At 38.1% G+C, this 16,593-nt stretch overlaps 2 protein-coding genes and 3 pseudogenes across 6 annotated transcripts; 4 read left to right on the top strand and 1 right to left on the bottom strand.

Moving 5' to 3' along the window:
- Positions 1–60: 60 nt before the first annotated feature.
- LOC148292666 (dolichol-phosphate mannose synthase subunit 3-like) lies at positions 61–1,114 on the top strand (annotated as a pseudogene). Its single transcript, XR_015826343.1, has 3 exons — positions 61–162; positions 258–365; positions 647–1,114. The product of XR_015826343.1 is annotated as a dolichol-phosphate mannose synthase subunit 3-like (transcript).
- Positions 1,115–1,578: 464 nt separating this feature from the next.
- LOC110774580 (dolichol-phosphate mannose synthase subunit 3-like) lies at positions 1,579–6,774 on the top strand (annotated as a pseudogene). Its single transcript, XR_015826342.1, has 5 exons — positions 1,579–1,756; positions 2,136–3,236; positions 5,239–5,870; positions 5,966–6,073; positions 6,358–6,774. The product of XR_015826342.1 is annotated as a dolichol-phosphate mannose synthase subunit 3-like (transcript).
- A 376-nt stretch (positions 6,775–7,150) lies between these two features.
- LOC110769691 (uncharacterized) lies at positions 7,151–9,715 on the top strand. 3 transcript variants are annotated; one of them, XM_021973724.2, is made up of 5 exons: positions 7,151–7,586; positions 8,093–8,395; positions 8,661–8,879; positions 9,035–9,163; positions 9,277–9,715. In XM_021973724.2, exons 2-5 carry the CDS (start codon positions 8,177–8,179, stop codon positions 9,481–9,483), a joined length of 774 nt encoding a protein of 257 aa, XP_021829416.1. In that variant the 5' UTR covers positions 7,151–7,586; positions 8,093–8,176; the 3' UTR covers positions 9,484–9,715. The 3 variants fall into 3 exon arrangements, with proteins under 3 accessions (XP_021829416.1, XP_021829415.1, XP_088101804.1); XM_021973723.2 differs by having other exon boundaries at positions 7,151–7,989; XM_088245678.1 differs by having other exon boundaries at positions 7,151–8,395.
- Positions 9,716–13,573: 3,858 nt separating this feature from the next.
- Positions 13,574–16,571, bottom strand: LOC148292665 (alcohol dehydrogenase 1-like; the record flags this gene model as incomplete). Its single annotated transcript, XM_088245892.1, has 6 exons — positions 13,574–13,852; positions 13,953–14,014; positions 14,132–14,207; positions 14,302–14,384; positions 14,480–14,628; positions 16,348–16,571. Coding segments are annotated over 6 exons (783 nt in total), but the record flags the coding sequence as incomplete, so codon positions are not given.
- On the top strand, positions 15,093–16,296 carry LOC110774583 (uncharacterized; annotated as a pseudogene).
- Positions 16,572–16,593: the final 22 nt, after the last annotated feature.

Raw genomic sequence — 16,593 nt, 5'->3', positions numbered from 1 at the left:
AAAAAAGCTTAAAAAGTATGAAATGTTGCATTGGTATACCTTGTTGGTGGCCAATATGAAATGAAGCATATTGTGAAAATTATGACATTGTTGGTGGCCATCCCTGCCTTGTGGATTGGTCTCTTCCAGGCAGCAATTATCCCACGTAGTCATGCGTGGTTGGTGAGGAGTTTGTATTTTGGTTGGTTTATGTCAACACCTTTCACTTATTCATGTTATATGATGCTTACTATGCCCTGTTTCTACCTTCTTCCCAGCTACCAATATATTTCATTTTGTCTCTAGGATGCTATGGGCTCCTAATGGTTGGAGTTGGCCTGAAGCAATTTCCAACTTGTCCTCAAGAAGCAATATTATTGCAGCTGGTAGTTTACTTTTCTATTTATTTTCTGTTCAGTTTAGATTGCTAAATTATACTTTTGTTAAGCTCTGTTACACACATCTCTCACAGATTTCTTTTATATATGTTTTTTTTATTAATGAAATTTCTTTTATGTATGTTTTGAGTTTGAGACTTATGCATAATATGGATCCGTCTTGAGCTTCCATCGTCGGCCTTTGTCATTAGACCACTATCTTTTTTTAGAAGTTACTGAGAAAAGCCATGTTTTAAACTCTTTTTTCTAATCCTTTTTGTCTCCTGTAGGATGTAGCTGAGGCCAAGGAGTTTTTGAAGCAGAAAAGGGGTCGATGTGGGTGGTTGTGATTGATTCTGCACACAGAGTTCTGCCTCGGTGTTTCGATACAAAGAAAATACCTAATTAAATGCAGAATCCATTGAACTCCGCTCATTCTAGCAGTGGTATGGGGGAAGACTTCATAACAGTTCATTGCTTCCACCTGATGGGAAAATTGGGAAGGTTTTACTAGGCGAAGCAATGAACCCCTTTGGAGTTTTTAACTTTTAACAACAAACATTAAGCCTTTTGGCTTATTGAATTGTGGGAAATAGAAAGAACTTTGGAAAGTGTACATGTTATAGGTGATCATTTCCTGTTTATGTCTCAGAGGAAATTTGTATCCTTTGTTCTTTTTGCTACAAGTATACAGGCTTTTATGATTCAAGTGGGACTCTCTCTCTCTCTCTCTCTCTCTCTCTCTCTCTCTCTCCCCTGCATCCAGTTGCACATAAATAGGTCTTCCTGCATCTGTGGGATGCATGACTGGGGCTCTTAACCACAGGATGCACTGAGGTCAGTGCATCATGTGGTCCTAGTATCCACCTTCGTGTATGTGAGACTGGATGCAGGCCCGATTTGGGTACTGTAGCAATTGTTCTTGCCCGATATTGCTAGAAATGAATGCACTGGCTCATATCGAGCTCACCTATACACACACACATATATACTTAGTCACAACCAGCTGTAAAACTGTAAAACTGTAAGGGTAAATCAGTAAAACCAATTTACACATCAACATTACCTTCAATACATCCAATCCAACTTGCACTCCTAGCCCAACCCAACCTTAGAAGACCCGGCCCGTTTTATACTATAGTACCAAATGGGCCTAACGATGAAACGCCTCGTTTAATATAGTATTGGTGTGCCAATTCAAAACACTGCTCTCCAATCTCAGACCCAAAAAAAAGGAACCCTAAAATTTCTCTCTGTATCTCCAAACTCACACAGAACTTGGCGCCTACTCTAAGTTCGTTAGTTTGTTGCTTATAACATGTGTACTTTACCCGGTCACCATTTTCATTCTCTCAAAACTCACTGAGCTCCAAGAAAACCAAGAAGTTCATCTATTTCTGGTAAGTCGTCCTAAATTTTGTTCATGCACTATGCTTTGTTCTGTATGCGTATAGTCCTTGGTGTTTTGTTTTTGGAGAGTAGATTCAATACAATAGAAGGGCTGAAAGAATGAAGAAATTCGTTGAAAAAAAGCCGAGAGATATGATGATAAGAAGATGTCGACTGACCTAATTTCAGGGTTTAGGTATCGCCGTATCCATATCCATGTCCGTGACTCTTCTCTTGACCTCCTTCACTGGATTGGATTCCATACGGATTTAGGGGTTGTTCATGCACTATGCTTGTCTTTGTTTTGTATGCGTAGTCCTTGGTGTTTTGTTTTTGGGTCTCTTCTTTCTCTTTGTGTGTTTATTTTGATGGCTTCTCCCATTTTCTTAGCAGCCACTTGATGCCTCAGAGACCCCAGTTCACCTACTAGAAATTCCAGAGGACATATTTCAATATATATGCCGGAAACTATCATTGGGTACACTCCTGCGATGCAGGAGATTGTCAAGGGCATTCCTTTTGAAACTCTCTAAAATCGACCTCGGTTTAGACACCCTGCTGCTAGTACGTATACCAGGTAATATGAATTATGAAGGGATATACCCCCATAGGGAGGCTTTCACCTCTTCGGATTCGAGCATATCACTCCCTTGAAAATTGAGGGTCAAGTTCGCTGAGAATTGGAGCATTTCAGCCCCATACAAATTGAGAGTCAAGTTCGTTCATTTCCCACAATCGGGTCTGTCCTGATTTTGGAGTCAGATATTTCGGGTTCATCAAGGGGCTTACTGTGTGCAAGGAGTATAAAATAAGTACAATGTTTGGAACCCCTCATTGGAGGATCCATAAGCTCTCCAGCAATCCCGAGGAAGTACACGGATCCTCCAATGAGGGGTTTCAAACATTGTACTTATTTCCACTCCTTGCACACAGTAAGCCCCTTGATGAACCCAAAATATATGACTCCAAAATCAGGACAGACCCGATTGTGGGCAATGAGCGAACTTGACTCTCAATATGTATGAGACTGAAATGCTCCAATTCTCGGCGAACTTGATCCTCAATTTTCACGGGAGTGATATGCTCGAATTCGACAAGGTGAAGGCCTCCCCATGGGGGTATATCCCTTCATAATTCCTGTTATCTGGTGCATATACTAGTAGCAAGGTGTCTAAACTGAGGTCGGTTTTAGAGACCCTGAAAATGAAACTGTTTCCTGGCATCTCAACCCAAATGGGGGAACCAGTGGGTTAAAGACTTTTCAATTCAGTCTATACTTCCTCCTCGGCTTGTGAAGGTGATGACAGAAAATCAGATACTCATCATGCATGAAGGCAACTTGAAATCCTACTTGCCTCACTGGAAAATCATCCTAAAGGTTCCTCTCCATCACATCCATGAATACCTGGAGGAGTGCTCCAACCAAATTTGGTGTCAGCACATTCACTGATGGAGAATCAAATTCCAACTGAACCGCCTGAGATAGCCACTGTAAGTAGCTTCTCTATATATGCACCAGCGACTTTTAGATTATCCTGGCTTCTCTTTTTTCAACATGTGAAAACAATGAAAAGGGAAATTTATGATTTTATCTAGTCGTTTGTTTCTATTTATGATTGCCTTGAGATACATATACATTGTCATATATGGTTTTCTTGTGCCTGCTAATTATAGTGTAGTCTTGTTACCATTGATCAACTGCAGTAAGAACCCTATTAGAAATTGTTTTTTTCAACAATAACAAAGATGACAAAGTGGTGGAGAATCCAAATTAGCAAACGTAGTAGATTGTGTAATCATGAGAAAGAAAGACAGTTAACTTGATTTCTTTTAACGGTAACTGTCATGTGCCAATTTGTTTAGATGTATTTAAGTCATTTGATCCACAGATTTAATTCCTTTGCACTGAAAAATAAAGCATATGATTTGATGTGCTTGGGTGTTGAATGAGTTCACTCATGGAAAACAACAAAAAGTGAGCAAGACTGAGAACAAAGAGGCTGTTTCAGATATTCTATTAGGCATGGCCGCTGGTTTGAAGAGAGACCCTATTGTGATCCTCCGTATTGATGGAGAAGATCTCGACAAATTCATCAATGGGCCAATTTTTGAACCAGAGATGGTAGCCACGTATTCTGAGATAAAGTCAGCTGATGGAAGTTTAACCCTCCGTGACTATATAGCCAAAGCTTTGGAAAAACTCACGGTTGAGCAAGGGATGCCCCCTTCATCAGACTCTTGGGTAGCTGATCTTCTCCAACTAACATTTACTAACAATTCTATAATTGGATGTAGGGAATAAAAATTACGTTAAATTTTGCTACTGAATTTATAAACGAACATGCTGCAAAGGAGCCAAAGTGTCAGCGACATCATATATATATATATATATATATATATATATATGTCAAATTTGTTATCATATTGTAACCCAAAAAAATTTGCTATCGTTTCTGGTGATGTACTAGATAGATTAGAGTGCTGGATGCCTTGGACACACAATGTGCGAATTCATCATTTTGAAATCTGTGTCTTCTGTCTTTAGGTAATGAGGAACATCGTGGTTGTGAAAAAAACGAAAAATAAATAAAAATCTTGGAGGTTTATGCTGGTGCAGGGCCACCAATAAAACGCAGAAAGCGACATCGGAGAAAGCATTTCCAAAACCAAGAACCATGTCTAATGAGAGGTGTCTATTTCAAAAATATGAAGTGGCAAGCAGCTATAAAACAAATCCACTTGGGCACTGTTGGTTCACAAGAGGAGGCTGCTCGTTTGTATGACAGGTACAACTGCATCTTTGCTAACCAATCTATATCGGATGAGCACTATAAGGAATAGCAATAATGTAGCATATACAAGTTCTTCCAGTTGTGCATAGCCCGCTGATAATGATCGTTCCCCTTCAAAGAGAACGTACACCAGTTGACATAATTTGGAGGAGAGCCACAAACCATTTACAGTTCTCTTTTGTCTCCCTAGGGAATCCTCTTTATTAGAGGTTGGTCATCATGTTGTTACAAACAGTATGAACATAGGTTCTTCTACGCGTTCTACTCTTTGTTGCACCTTCAAATGAAACAATATTAGTCTTCATTGTTGCTTCACTGGTTTTTCCAGCCCACATTCTTCAGAGAGGGTCTCCATTAGATAGGACACGCCATCCTAAATGTTCATTCCAGCCAGTTTTCTGCTAGGTGTCTTAAATTTTCATCAGTCTCTTCTTTTGTTTTCTAATAGTTAGCCGTGTCCTATATTCTCCCATCAGTTTTTTTTTTCTTTTCTTTATTTTCTGAATTTTGTTCTGCAAGTCTATACTGTATTGTGTCTGCCCTTACCAACATGATGTAGTGGTTCATGCGACTCCCCCAACATGCAAAAACATGAACACGAACATGATAAGCCAAATGGAAAAAGGGGTGTAAGCTTTATGTGTAAAATGCTATATTATAGCACATATTTAACTTTGTTAGTATTATTTATTTGGATTCAGGGCTGCTTTCATGCGTGGGAGGGAACCAAATTTCGAGCTTTCTGAAGAGGAGAAGCAAGAACTCAGGAAATTCAAGCGGGATGAATTCTTGGTCATGACTCGTCATGCATTTGTTTTGGGGAATTAGAGGGAAGTAAGGGCTGTATGTTTTTTTAGCATTTGTGGGTAGAAAATACCTGCACAAACTGGTCATGTTAGCCTTTTCTTTTTGTTCTGAATTTATGAGTACAGTTGAACTGGTTACACTTGCTGTTGAATTGATTGTGTGCGCCGTGTATTATTATGCTGCATTCTTTATTTTCTTTCTTTTGCGGTGTTGCTTGCATATTTAAGATACTTGTTTCACCATGGATGCAGACGTGCATTGCCATGTGTTCTTGGTCACAATTCTTTTGTTGCTTTAGCACACTTGAAAGACATTTTGTGTTATCAAGCAAGATATGATAGTGGTCCACTTGTGGTGCTTTTTTTTCTTTTCACTTATGTTATTTGTAACTTACAGAGGAGTGGGAACTCTTCAATATAAATCAATGAACCATATTGTGAAAATTATGACATTGTTGGTGGCCATCCCTGCCTTGTGGATTGGTCTCTTACAGGCATCAATTATCCCACGTAGGCATGCTTGGTTGGTGAGTTATTTGTATTTTGGTTGGTTTATGTCAACACCTTTCGCTTATTCATGTTATATGATGCTTACTATGCCCTGTTTCTACCTTCTTCCCAGCTACCAATATATTTCATTGTGTCTCTAGGATGCTAAGGGCTCCTAATGGTTGGAGTTGGTCTGATGCAATTTCCAACTTGTCCTCAAGAAGCAATATTGTTGCAGCCGGTAGTTTACTTTTCTATTTATTTTCTGTTCAGGTTAGATTGCTAAATCATGCTTTTGTTAAGCTCTGTTACACACATCTCTCACAGATTTCTTTTATATATGTTTTTTTTATTATTAATGAAATTTCTTTTATATATGTTTTGAGTTTGAGACTTGCGCATAATATGGATCCGTCTTGAGCTTCCATCGTCGGCCTTTGTCATTAGACCACTATCTTTTTTTTAAAAGTTACTGAGAAAAGCCATGTTTTAAACTCTTTTTCTAATCGTTTTTGTCTCTTGTAGGATGTAGCTGAGGCCAAGGAGTTTTTGAAGCAGAAAGGGGTTGATGTGGGTGGTTGTGATTGATTCTGCACACAGAGTTCTGCCTCGGTGTTTCAATACAAAGAAAAGACCTAATTAAATGCAGAATCCATTGAACTCCGCTCATTCTAGCAGTGGTATGGGGGAAGACTTCATAACAGTTCATTGCTTCCACCTGATGGGAAAATTGGGAAGGTTTTACTAGGCGAAGCAATGAACCCCTTTGGAGTTTTTAACTTTAACAACAAACATTAAGCCTTTTGGCTTATTGAATTGTGGGAAATAGAAAGAACTTTGGAAAGTGTACATGTTATAGGTGATCATTTCCTGTTTATGTCTCAGAGGAAATTTGTATCCTTTGTTCTTTTTGCTACAAGTATACAGGCTTTTATGATTCAAGTGGGACTCTCTCTCTCTCTCTCTCTCTCTCCCCTGCATCCAGTTGCACATAAATAGGTCTTCCTGCATCTGTGGGATGCATGACTGGGGCTCTTAACCACAGGATGCACTGAGGTCAGTGCATCATGTGGTCCTAGTATCTCTCAACCGTATAAGGTTACTTAGTCACAACCAGCTGTAAAACTGTAAAACTGTAAAACTGTAAAGGTAAATCAGTAAAACCAATTTACACATCAACATTACCTTCAATACATCCAATCCAACTTGCACTCCTAGCCCAACCCAACCTTAGAAGACCCGGCCCGTTTTATGCTATTGTACCAAATGGGGCCAACGATGAAACGCCTCGTTTAATATAGGTATAGCATTCGCGAGCCAATTCAAAACAGTGCTCTCCAATCTCAGACCCAGAAATTTCTCTCTGTATCTCCAAACTCACAGAGTCTCCCGAAACCCTAATTTCTTCATTCTTTCAGCCCTTCTATTGTATTTCATTTTCAGGGTTTCCATTAAAATAGAGAGCATTGTTCACTGCGGCTAAGCCGTATACTTCCCCGACGGGTTCAGAAGGTAACTGAAAACAAGCAGCGTGTCTATGGTTGTAAAGACAACTACTTTATACAATTTTGAAATCTGTGACAGTAGTTATCTTTACCACCGTACACAAGCTGCTTATTTTCTGCTTCGGAGCTGATACAAAGTGGAGAGAGGCAGCGAGAAGCTAATGGCGAAACCGACGCGAGGACCATTTGGAGTTTACCTTAATGATAAACTCCATTGGCTTGGAAAAACACATGGAGGCAACGTGATTTGTACATTTTATCTCTGCTCTATTTTAATGGAAACCATGAAAATAAAACTGGTGCAAGTAGCTTCTCTATATATGCACCAGTGACTTTTAGATTATCCTGGCTTCTCTTTTTTCAACATGTGAAAACAATGAAGAGGGAAATTTATGATTTTATCTAGTCGTTTGTTTCTATTTATGATTGTCTTGACATACATATACATTATCATTGTCATATATGGTTTTCCTGTGCCTGCTAATTATAGTGTAGTCTTGTTACCATTGATCAACTGCAGTAAGAACCCTATTAGAATTTTTTTTTTTCAACAGTAAGAATGATGACAAAGTGGTGGAGAATCCATATTAGCAAACGTAGTAGATTGTGTAATCATGAGAAAGAAAGACAGTTAACTTGATTTCTTTTAACGGTAACTGTCATGTGCCAATTTGCTTAGATGTATTAAAGTCATTTGATCCACAGATTTAATTCCTTTGCACTGAAAAATAAAGCATATGATTTGATGTGCTTAGGTGTTGAATAAGTTCACTCATGGAAAACAACAAAAAGTGAGCAAGACTGAGTACAAAGAGGCTGTTTCAGATATTATATTAGGCATGGCCGCTGGTTTGAAGAGAGACCCTATTGTGATCCTCCGTATTGATGGAGAAGATCTCGACAAATTCATCAATGGGCCAATTTTTGAACCAGAGATGGTAGCCACGTATTCTGAGATAAAGTCAGCTGATGGAAGTGGAACCCTCCGTGACTATATAGCCAAAGCTTTGGAAAAACTCACGGTTGAGCAAGGGATGCCCCCTTCATCAGACTCTTGGGTAGCTGATCTTCTCCAACTAACATTTACTAACAATTCTATAATTGGATATAGGGAATAAAAATTACGTTAAATTTTGCTACTGAATTTATAAACGAACATGCTGCAAAGGAGCCAAAGTGTCAGCGACATCATATCATCCTATAAATTTACATGTCCGCGCCACATTATTGTAGGTTGTAGAACCTAGAAGAGTTGCATTGGAATCTTCATTCTGGAGTGCTTATTATGTGTTTCCCTCTTTGATGGTTATTTTCGTGTTTTAGGTTATTAGCAATATCGTGGAACCTGCTCTTGAATCATGCACTGGCCATGATTTGGACGAGCCTGTATCTCAAGGAAATTTCATAGAGGAGTTTAAGAAAGTGGCAGAGTCTGTGGCTCAACGTCTTAAGGAACAGCCTGTGAATGTAGCCCACAGTGAAACTTACTTTGATGGAAGTGGCATTAAGAGACTGTTGTCCAACAAGTTTGAATTAGACAAGGTCTGTCTCATAAAGATGCCTTCTCTTTTTGTCATTGGCCATTTGCGTACTTAATCATGTGTGAATTCATACTTTTTTAGTATGCATTTTTATTTTCTGCTTAGAGTGCCATACATATTGAATTCCCTTATATTTCAATCTATTGTGAAATGCAGTCGCTGAATGCAGCTGTTGAAAACGAGCCAAAAGACCACAGTGGGAAACTGTCCAAGGAATATTTGCGTGTGGCGCTGGATGTGGTGGCTCCAACGGCTGGTCTGGCATCACTTGGTGTAGTTGAGCAGGTGCTTTGTTAATTACCTCTGTTATTATGAACTCAAACAACCTATTCAGCAAATATTAGTAACTTATGCCTGTCCAAGTGAGTGACTAATGCAACATGTCCCATGACTTACAGATGGACAAGGTTGTGCGGGATGCGTTCAACTTGATGAATGAAGATGATGGAAAGCTGCTCAAAGAAGACGAGTTCAAGAAGATATTGACTGAAATCCTGGGGAGCATCATGTTGCACTTGGAGGGAATTCCTATCTCAGTTTGTTCAAATTCAGTTGTGCACGAGCCCCTTTCCTCTTCTTGTACACTATTGCAGCCATCTTCCTAGTTATAGAGCAATAGCTCTCGTGAATATATCTAGCGTAACAAAGATAAAACTGGCAGTAAAATTTTGATGAAGGAAATGTTGACTACCACAAGTTTGTGTGTTGCTAGTTAGAGATGGAGCCAAGATTTATCAATGTCCACTACTGTGTCTGTTGTGACTGATTTCTGTTTGATGCATTCAGGGCTCGATCTGAAATTGTAACTAGAGCAAATGGAAACTGGATTTGTCCCTCCTTGATGCAATTGGTCTCTGCTGGATATAAAAGCACCTTGCCTTGAATATCATGTTTAGATGCAAGTCAAGATTGGGTTAATTAGTTTCATCTTCGAGTCTATAAATTGCAGAGTAATACCATTTCTAGTACTTATCAGCCCCATCTATAGATTGAAAAGATGAAACCCAGCAATACTAATAGCTACAATACGAAGAATTTACTATGATCTACTCTGCCAAACAAAGATAAAGCTAAACATGATATTCAATTCAAGTCAAAAAAATAAATCTTCAATTTTCAACTACCCTTATGAAAAACATAATAAAATATAAAATATAAAGAATCTCAGGCAGTCTAAAAATCAACTAAAATAGAAACCACTTACATGTTGCAGTATCAGCACTAGCTGCAGATGTCACGATACCTAAGCTTGTAATTGCTTCAGTTAAACCCCCATATCCAACGCTTTTGAGGATTTCAAAAGTTTTGGTATCAGCTGGTTCAGTTATAATTCTTGGTTCTGGCACAATGGTGACTATAGTAGTATTAGAAATTTCTGTTTTAGCTGGCCCTGCATCAACACACTATCACGCTATATTTTGTTCTTCGCTCTTCAATTGGGCTCTTGTTTTCTTCTAGGATCTCTCCTTTAGGTATTTCACTTTCATGACAGTAGTTACTACAGCATTAACAAATTCATATGAACATTGGCTACTGCACTTATGTGCATGTGAGCAGCAATACAATGACGATGATTATATAACAGCAGGTAGAAAAAAAAAAAACTAGTTTGATGCAGAGGACTAGAAAAATGTAGAGGCTGTATAAACTTCTAGTGTCAATCTTACGGTCTGGTTGTATAAACAGGTTGGATTGAATGGTTAAAGCATTTTGTCAAACGCATGAAAAATTGCATTAGTAATTGTATGTGTAGCATTGATACTTCCACATTCTAAAATGATTTGTTTGTCGTTCTCATAGATGAGACGGTCTTGTTCATACCTGCATCATTTTCTATAAGTTGTGGGCCATCTTCTGAAATGGGTACAGCATATATTTCCGGTGCTGGGGGTGTTTGTACCAAAAATGGAAAAAGCCCAATAAGGGTTTAATTTAAAATTTCAATTTAATAAATATAGTAATAATAACAAATATAAATTTAATAATAATTTTTGTATTTCGAAATACTCACAAAAATTCCAACATCGACAACTACCTGGAATTTTTTTTACAGAATAAAATACATCCTTCCTAACCTGTTACTATTAGGCATGTAATTATTGCACATCCGTAACTCTTAGGAGAGTGTATTAGGGTAAATCATGGGTTTTTTTGGTAGTTAAATAGGTTGTACTTAGTTAATTTTACATTTTCATTGAAATATTATGGTGTACTTAGATCATAGGGTGTATTGGGTTAATTTTAGAGTTCGTTTAGCAATACTCTTTTCTATATACGAAAGAAAATATCAAAATCAATTAATCTAAGGAGTTACATTACACATTTTAACATGAAAATATTTTGAATTAATTACATGTTTTTTTATTTAAGGATTGTAATGATAAATTGTATATTTTGTGCTTGATCCTTTTAGAAAATACAATTAATAAATTGAATTTACTAATAAATTTAAGATAACTAAATGGATGCGAAAGTAAGAAAAAATAGTGGAATTCAAGGTGAAGATAACTACGATGTACCATAATCATAAATTATTATCGTGTGGACCTATTTCTTACTATCATTAATAAGCAACTAGTGGAATTGAATAATCGCTTCACAGAGGTAAATACTGAATTGCTCCTTTGTATGGCATGTTTGAGTCCGGCTTATAATTTTGCAGCTTTTGACAAACAAAAAATACTTCATTTTGCTAAATTTTACCCTCAAGAATTTAATGACCGAGACCTCATGAAGCTTGAAGATCAACTTGGGCTTTATATTGTTGATATGCAGAGCAGCACAGAGTTTTCATCATTGAACGGAATTACTGATCTGACCGAAAAATTGGTGAATACAGGAAGGAGTAGAATATACAACTATGTGTATTTACTTGTTACATTGGCTTTAGTTTTACCCGTTGCGACTACTTCGGTTGAGAGAGCTTTTTCAGCTATGAATATTGTGAAAACACCATTGCGTAACAAAATGGGGAATCAATGGTTGAGTGATAGCTTGATTGTTTACATTGAGAAAGATGTTTTTTCTTGTATTAGTAATGCAAATATAATGCGACGTTTTCATGATATGAAACCTCGTTGGCAACAATTGTAGGTTAATTGTAATGTTATTTTTTTAATTAATTATTAATAACATTAGTATTGTTTAAATGATAAGGATGTTTAGTTTTTTTTTTTTTTTTTTTTTTTTTTTTTTTTTTGAGCTCTTAGCTTTTCAAAATTGCACCTTTGCTGAAAAATTCCTGGGTTCGCCGCTGATCATAATACCCCCAATCAGTAAAATAAACCCAATAATATAAGAGCATCCACAATCATGCTCTCTATTATTTAGTTAAATTTTAGCTAAAAACATGTCAAAGTTATTTTAGGAGCTCTCTATAAAATTTAAACTTCAATCATGCTCTCGAGTTTAGAGAGTCATAAATGCCATAACTCTTTTTTGATTGGTCCATCTCTATTATAAAATAAAATAAAAAATAGTTAGCATTAAAAAAAGGTTTGAAATACTCATTAAATAAAGCAACATTAAATTATAGGGAGTCATTAGGAGTCCTTTCTCTCTCCTCAGATTTAGGAGGTGGATAGGGAGCATGGTTGGAGTTGTATTTTTACAATTGCTCCCTAAAATTTATCTAAGGAGGTGATTTAGGGAGCCCATTGTGGATGCTCTAAGTCTTTGTGTAAATGGGTTAAATCACTAAAACAAACCCTATAATATAAGTCTATGTGTGACAAAGTGAGGTATATTTGATTTTGACCCTCACTTTGGAGTAACCTCTACCTTCTCTATCACCAATGGCTTTCCTGCTTCCCATGCGACCGCAGCTTTAAGAAATGGTCATTGTGCACCAAAGTTCTAAACCTCGAATACATTTTGTGTGTGTTTATATATGTACATATATGTAATGAGTGCACAGGAGTCAAGATTTTTGTACTTGAAAATGCCAATTGGCAACCAAAGAGGTGATATTGAGAATTGTTTACACCCAAAATGAACAGCCAATGAGAACAAGACACGTGGAGGAAATCGTGCCTGGTCAGAGATGCCTTCGGCATCCTACCTTCCGATTGCTCCATTAGGGCAACGCCCTCTCCTGGGACACGTGGCATGCTCCCAAGCAACGTCCACAGTCCCACATCGAAATTATCAACAAAGTACACACCTCCCAATGCTTATAAAAGAGGCCAATCCCCCCAAAATGGAGGTAATCAGAACTTACGACATACAAGCCTATTGATCTGTCAGTTGAACTTTCTAATCCCGAACTTACTTAAGCATCGGAGAGCTTACGGCCGGTACCACACCGGTGCCCTAGGTCTTACCGAGCGTATTCTCTTTTTGCAGATCACGCTCCCTACAGAGGCCTCAAGCATACCGAAAGCATAAAATTACTAAGTTGACCACTCCACAGAACTCTCTCTTTCCCTCTATTGTGAGGAAGGCAAAGATGGACTGGCCACACCCACATGTGGCTAGGAGGGGAGAAAAATTAAGGCTCTCTACTAACACTTTGATGAATTAACCCGAAATGTGATGGATTACACTCGGCACAAATTTGATGAGTTTGCTTTGATTTTGATTAGGAAATCGCATTTTAAAATTTCTAGTAACATCTTCAAATTTTTAGCTAAAATATAACTAAAACTTTGGGGAGATAGACAAGTGTTAAAGATGAACTAGCACACACAGGTCATAACTGATTGGTACATATCAATTCAACCTAGAGTTTCATGAATTCTGAATTGGAGCCACCAAAGTCTGAAGCCTAACCCAAAACACAATGATTCAAATTTTCGTCATGGAACCAACACAACTAGGCCAAATTGTATCTCCAATGTTAGCAATCAAAATGTAGCTGCTGTAATCCAGAAAACATACATCATGAACACATTCAAAAGCCGATATCATGGCGTTAATATTGCCTGTGCACTCTATGCTCCTATCAACTCCACCGTTTGTCATCTCAGCAATAACCTGTTGATTTCAAACATCAAATTTGAAGGTTGGATATAACTTTACTATCTATGTGGATTGATGTAGCAACATCTGATACGAATAAAGAATTGTTTTTCACCTCTTGCACTGGTTTGTCATGGTCCTTTGGATTCACAAACTCATTTACTCCAAATTTCTTGGCTAAACCAGGAAAAAGAAAGGGTTTTAAGCAAGAATTTGATTCCACGTTTTTCCAGTTTTTCCATGAAACTACCTGTTAAAACCATGTTAAATGACAATGGACAACATTGTAAATACCTTCCTCAAACCTCTTGGGATTTCGGTCAATCCCAATAATCCGTGATGCCCCAGAAATTCTTGCACCTTCAGCAGCCTAGACAAAAATATATCAGTAAAAATACGGAAAAGGAAATAAATGCAACTATTGGAATTAAGGATTTGATGAACAAAAGTTTCCCAAAACTTACAGCCAGGCCAACAGCCCCAAGTCCAAAGACAGCAACTGAAGATCCCTTCTTCGGTTTTGCTACATTCAGGGTGGCACCCAAGCCTGAAATTTATAAAGAAAATATCACACAAACGATTAATTATGGAATGTTTGGATACATAAATCATAACCATAATGCTTTGAGTATCACACCAAACCTGTTGAGATGCCACAACTAAGGATGCAAACTTTATCCAAAGGTGCCAGGCGATTGATCTTGGCAAGACAGCCTGAATGAACAACAGTATATTCACTGAAGGTGGATGTGCCAAGAAAGTGGTTAATGGGAGTCACTTTGATAGAAAACCTTGGTTTCCCATCACTAAATTGTCGAGTGTTCGAGAAATCCACCTAGGCGGAGCTAGGCGGCTAGGCGGTGCTAGGCGGCGAGAATGACCACCTAGGCTGCTAGGTGGCGAGAGCGACCACCTAGGTGGCTAGACGGCGAGAGCGGCTACCTAGGCGGCTAGGCGGCTAGACAGGAGTTAGGCGGCTAGACAGGAGTTAGGCGGCCTGGGCGGGTCGGGTCCTTTTGAAAAAAAAAATAAAATTTCCCTGACTCTAACGCTGCCTCTCTCTCTCTCTCTCTCTCTCTCTCTTTCTAAATTAAAAAAAACGCCTAGGCACCTGCCTACCGCCTAGCGATTTTTAACATTGATTGTGGATTTCAATTCAGTGCTTTGGAACTCCGGTGATTAGTGGTGAGTAGAATGAAATTGTAAATGATTGGTCTCAAAAAATAAAAAGCTATTGTAAAGAATTCAATCAGGCATGAAAGGTAAAGGCGCTTTTGTAGAAGCAGTGAAGCTGTAACTAGAATGGAACAGTTTAGAAAAGCTTGAATCTTCTTACCATAATCGGGTAGTTGAGAGAACTGGCTAATCATCCATCAATACCATAATCCATGGGAACTTACCATTTGGTGGGTGAAACCTAGCTGACGTGCTGCCATGTGCAGCAAGTGTGATTTTCTCGGGGTAATTTTTGTTATTTTAAATTTGTTTTTCTTCTGCATGAAAAGTAAGTCAGAAGTCTTTTCAAGTACGACCCTTTCATGCAGGCTAATTTTGAATTGTTAGGATAATATTTTAATTTTCTGGTTGAGATTTTGAGTTACATATATACGGACGACATTGGTTGTTTACATCCAATTCACAGTGTTTCTACCCTCGAGTTTATGTTTACATTTGTGTTGACAACAGGTTTGAATTGTGTAGAATAGTTGTACAAACAGTTTGGAAGGTTGGGAGAGATGGAATTGAGGCAGGAACCAATCTTGTGCCGGTAAGTTCTGTTTAGTCTACCCTTTCAAACTTTTATCGATTTTGCAATTTCAATGCATGGTGTTTTTCTTGCGTTTAGTACAAATTGAAGATTTTTTATATTCTGTTTGCGTTTTGCATTTTGTTGCTAGGATTCTGTGCCAAAATCAATTGCAAGGGTTTCTGTGACAGTAGTTGCATTGGCTCTTTCACTCTTTGTACTCAAGTCTTTACTGTCTACAGTTTTCTTTGTGCTGGTATGTTTCTATCTCTCCTCCTGCAAGAACAGTAGATCGATGATGTTATTTTGACTTGCTTTTTCCAAAATGTATATCAAGTATGCTTGTGCTATCATTTGTGTGTTTGTGTTTTAAAATTAACTTCTTTTTTCTATAAGGAAATGAGATGCAATGTAGACAAGTAAATTTCCTCTTGTCAGTAAGAGAGCATTATTCTTGTATAGAAAGTCCTTATTTTGAAGTACATAAATATTATGTAATTGTAATGAACTAAGCATTGTATGATAGCAGGCTACGATGGGACTTGAATTTGTATACTTACATTTATAGCTTTGAATAAGGGTGAAGGACCAAGGTGGGGTGGAGGCACCAACTCTACACCAAAGGAGGAGGGGATGGAGGACAGTCTAGAAGAAGCCAGAAGAATCATGGAAAAGTATAAGTAACATCCTCACTGGTAGGGTTCATTCACTGAAGGTGGATGTGCCAAGAAAGTGATTAATAGGAGTCCCATTCTTGGAAAACCTTTGTTTCCCATCATCAATCATAACTCCTCCATCTGTATTGATTCTCAGCAGGTCACACATATTGCTTTCCTCAGACTTGCAATGCACGCAATCCCCACACTCCCCTGTGAAAACTGGAAGCACATGATCCCAGGGCTTGAGGTTTTTAACGCCATCCCCAACACTCTCAACGACTCTGTTGTGAAAATCAACATTTGCATTCGTAATGTGAACTAAACCAGGTTATGGATGCCGAGGGAGGGGG

The sequence above is a fragment of the Prunus avium genome, chromosome 8, assembly GCF_965620075.1.
Source record: "Prunus avium chromosome 8, drPruAviu1.hap1.1, whole genome shotgun sequence".
NCBI lineage: Eukaryota > Viridiplantae > Streptophyta > Magnoliopsida > Rosales > Rosaceae > Prunus > Prunus avium.
The sequence above is the reverse complement of the archived record's forward strand: the minus strand, read 5'-3'. Positions and strand labels throughout refer to the sequence as shown.

Coding starts and splice junctions, on each gene's coding strand:
- LOC110769691 (XM_021973724.2), top strand. CDS start 8,177: ATGGCCGCTGGTTTGAAGAGAGACCCTATTGTGATCCTCCGTATTGAT. Junction 8,396..8,660: donor CCCCTTCATCAGACTCTTGG/GTAGCTGATCTT, acceptor TTCGTGTTTTAG/GTTATTAGCAATATCGTGGA. Junction 8,880..9,034: donor ACAAGTTTGAATTAGACAAG/GTCTGTCTCATA, acceptor TGTGAAATGCAG/TCGCTGAATGCAGCTGTTGA.